Source organism: Rhododendron vialii, chromosome 1a, assembly GCF_030253575.1.
Source record: "Rhododendron vialii isolate Sample 1 chromosome 1a, ASM3025357v1".
In the NCBI taxonomy this organism is placed as follows: Eukaryota; Viridiplantae; Streptophyta; class Magnoliopsida; order Ericales; family Ericaceae; genus Rhododendron; species Rhododendron vialii.
In genome coordinates this window covers 20,152,560-20,157,485 of record NC_080557.1, presented here as the reverse complement: position 1 = coordinate 20,157,485, position 4,926 = coordinate 20,152,560, and the positions used below count along the sequence as shown (strand labels likewise).

At 41.1% G+C, this 4,926-nt stretch overlaps 1 protein-coding gene across 1 annotated transcript; it reads left to right on the top strand.

The window, feature by feature from the left end:
- The first annotated feature begins 1,438 nt into the window (after positions 1 to 1,438).
- On the top strand, positions 1,439 to 3,178 carry LOC131326222 (phospholipase A(1) DAD1, chloroplastic-like). Its single transcript, XM_058358916.1, has one exon. The coding sequence runs from the start codon at positions 1,527 to 1,529 to the stop codon at positions 2,913 to 2,915; it is 1,389 nt and encodes a 462-aa protein (XP_058214899.1). The 5' UTR covers positions 1,439 to 1,526; the 3' UTR covers positions 2,916 to 3,178.
- The last annotated feature ends 1,748 nt before the right edge of the window (positions 3,179 to 4,926 follow it).

The following is a 4,926-nucleotide window of genomic DNA, read 5'->3' as shown; positions in this document are numbered from 1 at the left end:
CATAATTAAACTCTAACACCACATACATAATTCAAATGAAGTCTCTACTAAAAATCAGTGGTCAAACTCTAATAGGTGTATTAATTACTAGTTCTCTAATATGGAAGTCGTCTTCGTCGTTAGTTTACATATATATATATATATTTCATGTACGATGCTCTATTTCTTTGAGTATTCTGTAGTATTAAATTGATTTGCTTGTTGCAGTCCTACTATTCATGTGGTGGCCCTCTGTAGAAATTCTCTACTGCACGGTACAAATAACAAATTTTCTGCGTTCAATATCTTGTACAACTATTTTTATGAAAACAAACACACTGATATATTTTTCAAATAAGTACTTATTTTTTAAATTAAATGTGATGTATTGTGAAAAAATAACATATATGTCTTGTAAAACGGAAAATAATTAGTCTCTCCGTCCCAATTTGCTTACCCCTTTTGGGAAAGCAAGTTTTTATGGGAGTATATAATTGGTATTAACTTTCTCAATTTGTCCTTTATACTCTGACATGACACTTTTAATGTATAAAAGAAATGGTCAAAGAATAATGTTGCACAATTTTTTATATTGACTTTTCAAAATATACATTCATTTTGTGACATACTCCTTCCGTCCCAATTTAAATGTCCATTACGGTTCTGCATGTCATTTTTAATTAATTATATATCTCAATTTATATTGCTAAAAACATTCAATATGAATATTGTTTGATAGATTTCAATTGTTTTTATGAAACAGTGATTTTAAAAACGTAAAATATAATATATATTGAGAAATAAGTCCTTAAAAATAACACACAAAAACGTAATGAACATTTAAATTGGAACGGATGGAGTAAATAAAAGGAAAGAAGGATTAGAATTTGAGACGACGGAGGAAGTATGTTTGACTATATATGTAAACGAGAATCAGGAAACATCCTCGTCATTAGCGAAATTAAGAGAAAATTAGGCCCCGGCTGAAGCAGAGGGGAGCCAAGCCGGGGGACGTGATTCATGTGTGGAGCCAAGGCCTCAGACGTGACACGACGCCTTTGGTTTTTGGTTGGGCGGAAAGTTGGTACAATGTGCCATTTTTTTCCTCTCAAAATTTCGGCCAGATCAGTCAAACTCCACCACTCTGATCCGATGTTGACCGTCTGATTGTGATGACTCTTTGACCCCCACAAAAAACGACCTCTTAGCTGGAGTGCAGTTTTTCCCGTTATAACTCCTTTGTCCCCACCAGTATCTACCACCCCTCCCACCGTCACCCTCTCATGCGTAACCAAAAACCTGAAAGTAGAAACTGAGAAACACATTTATACACATACATACATATATAGATATTTATATACATACATACACACAATACTGTACTGCACTTTTTGCGCTTATAAAAGGCCACACTCGCCACTAATCAACCTGACCCATCTCCAGAGTCTAGTGAGAGAAACAGAGCCTCTTTGTTCATTCAAACAAATTAGTATTAACGTCCAAAGAATCTGAGTAGGAAGGACGAGTACTACTGGTTCTTTACAAATATGAGGCTACCTATGAACCCCGTACGGCCATGCATGGTCGCACCTGCAAATCACGTGGGATTCCGCTGCTGCGCCGCCGCGGCCACCCTCACACAACTACCCACTACTACTGCTACTAGGAAGAAACCATTGGCCAAGAACTGGGAACCCATTTCCCTAAAACCCAACAGTCCGTTCCCCGTCGCGGCAGCCGAACCGGGGCGAACGGGCCGGATCAACAGGAGGTGGATGGAGTACCAAGGGATCAAGAACTGGGAAGGAATGCTGGACCCGCTGGACGATAATTTGCGGGGCGAGATAATTCGGTACGGGCAGTTCGTCGAGACCACTTACCGGGCATTCGACTTCGACCCGGATTCTCCCTCATACGCAACGTGTAAGTACGCGAAGGGCTCGTTGCTGGATCGGGCCGGGTTTCCGGAAACCGGGTACCGTGTGACTAAGAACCTCCGCGCCACGTCAGGGATACAAATGCCGCGCTGGGTAAAGAACACGCAAAATAATTGGGTGGCGACCCGGTCGAGCTGGGTCGGGTACGTGGCCGTTTGCAATGACAAGGAGGAGGTAGCGAGGCTGGGCCGCCGCGACGTGGTGGTGGCCCTCCGCGGGACCGCCACTTGCTTGGAGTGGCTCGAGAATCTTCGAGCCACCCTGACCAAAATTCCCGATTCCGGGTCGGGCCCTGATCCGGACCTTAAAGAAGCCATGGTGGAGAGCGGGTTCTTGAGCTTATACACTTCCGGATCCGAAAACAACCCGAGTTTACAATATCTTGTGAGAGAAGAAATTCAAAGACTACTCCAAAACTACGGTGACGAGCCAATGAGCATAACCATCACCGGCCACAGCCTAGGCGCCGCGCTCGCTACGCTCGTGGCGTACGATATCAACACGACCTTCAAACATGCGCCGCTCGTAACGGTCATTTCCTTCGGCGGGCCCCGCGTGGGAGACCGGAGCTTCCGACACCGGCTGGAAAAACAGGGGACGAAGGTTCTGCGGATAGTCAACTCCGATGATTTGATAACGAAGCTACCGGGATTCGTAATGGACACCGACGACGACGACGTGGCGGGGGGCAACGAGTATGTTCAAATGCGGAAGTTTCCGGGTTGGATCCAGAAGCGGGTTAAGGAGGCCCAGTGGGCTTACGCCGACGTCGGCCACGAGCTCCGGCTCAGCAGCAGGGATTCGCCGTACCTCGCCGGAACCAATGTGGCCAAGTGTCACGATCTGAAGACGTACTTGCACCTGGTGAATGGGTTCGTGAGCTCCACGTGCCCGTTCAGGGCCAGTGCGAGAGAGATGATGAAGAAGACGAAGAAGAATTTGAATAATACAACGAATTATAATACGAACCGTAGAAGGATGAGTACAACGAATGTGTAAATGTAAATAAGAGAGAGAGAGAGAGAGAGAGAGAGAGAGAGAGAGAGAGAGAGAGAGAGAGAGGAAATTCTTTTGGAGTGTAATTAGAAAGTAGAAACCCCACGTTACGTTAATTCTTTCATCAGTCGATCGGCAGGCTAGCATGCGCCATGGGGGTGATAAAATTGATGCTTTGTCTTGCTTTTTCTAGGTTATTGACTGTTTCGTGGACGAGGCTTGTAAGAAATTATTGGCACGCCCGGCTCGTTTGGTCCAACCACAAAAGGCACACTCGTATGGTCCAACCACAAAACAAAAAGACTTCCAAAAGGGGCCGCTATGAGTTTTTCGGTTCTCTGGCACCGTTACATTCCGTTATACAGGCGCTACAAAAATTCACACTCGTGGCAGTCAATTCCCTTGACGTTCGCTTTTTATTCAACTATTCATCCACCCTTACGACCACTACAGCCTCAACATGGCCTCATCAAATGCCGAAAATATTTAAAAAATAAAAAAATAAACGGACGCAACACGCGATTCTTGTTGTATATCATTTGAGACTCCCCTATCGCTACACCGCAACTGCAACCACTACCGCTATGCACTCTACTACCGCTAGTTAAAACCTTGGGTATATAGCGAATCCAGAAAATTTGGGTAGGGGGCAGAAAATTTTAATCATAGCGTTGGGATCAATTCTCACAGCCAGAGCACAACCATATAAAAATTTATCTACTGCAACTTTTATCTAGTGCATTTTTTTACAAAAAATTTGCAAACACAAGCAGGAAAATTACAATATCTTACGGATGAAAGTGTAATTTTTGAAAATTACTAACGTAATCTCTCAAGCAAGAAGATAATTGAGAGGATGTACAAAAACAAGGGGTAATAGTGACAATATAAAAAATTCAAGGGGGCACGGGAAGCCCGGTCCCTTACTAGATCCGCCCTTTTACGCGGTAGCCTAAGAGCATTTTCATCGAATTAAACAAGTAAAATCCTCTGTCAAATATAGTATAAGTAGAAGTTTCATTGAATAGTCATAAGAATCAAATCTATTTTAAAAAATTTAAATTATTTGTTATACACAATAAATAATATACTTTACTAATGCGTTGTGAAGTTTATAGTTATTTCCGTGTCTGCAAGTTTGAAGAATTGCTCTCAAACTCCGCATGCGCATCACACTCGGCTGACACCTTGTTAATCATAAATGAGAAAGTTTGTTTTTTTAGTCAAACATAGTAAGATCGTACAAAATTAAGACATGCATTATTAACTAAAAAAGTTTATAAGGCGTTCTTTTAGTTAAATTAGGTAGAAAAGAGCACAAAATTTTAGACAAAATTTTTGAAGTATGTTTTATAGTAACATTGACAAATTTTAGAATGATCAAACTAGTTTTATTAATAATTATATTTTAAGATATTTCTACCAGACAATTAAAAATAAAGAGAATTAAGAAAAAATAGTTTCAAATAGATAAACAGCTCATTAAGCAACAAGTATAAATCAATGCACCAAATGATGAAATTTAAGCATAAAACTAATTTTATATATATATATATATATATATATATATGTGTGTGTGTGTGTGTGTGTGTGTGTGTAATTTCAAGACATATGCAATTATCTACGTCTATATATCACATAATTCTTCATAGTTATGCTAATTTATACAAAATATAATAAAATTATTTTAATTTCGAGTAGGGGTATGTGCCCTCACCTAAATCCGTCACTATGCAGGGTTGGCAGATGCCACGTGTCAATACACAAGGAGTACCTTACTACTTTTCTTACTCGTCTGCCACCACCTAAATCCGTTTCTGTGCGGTGTTGGCGGATGCCACGTGTGAATACACAGGGAGTAACTTACAGTGGTATTTTAATTTATTACTTGAGATCAATTCCTTGTTTGGTCTGTGATAGGGACGTGTAAGTATAAGGTGTGAAGGTCAAAAGAGGTAGGATTTATTAATGGATACGGTGAGTGTGACCTTGGATTTGTGTAAAAACGTTGGCC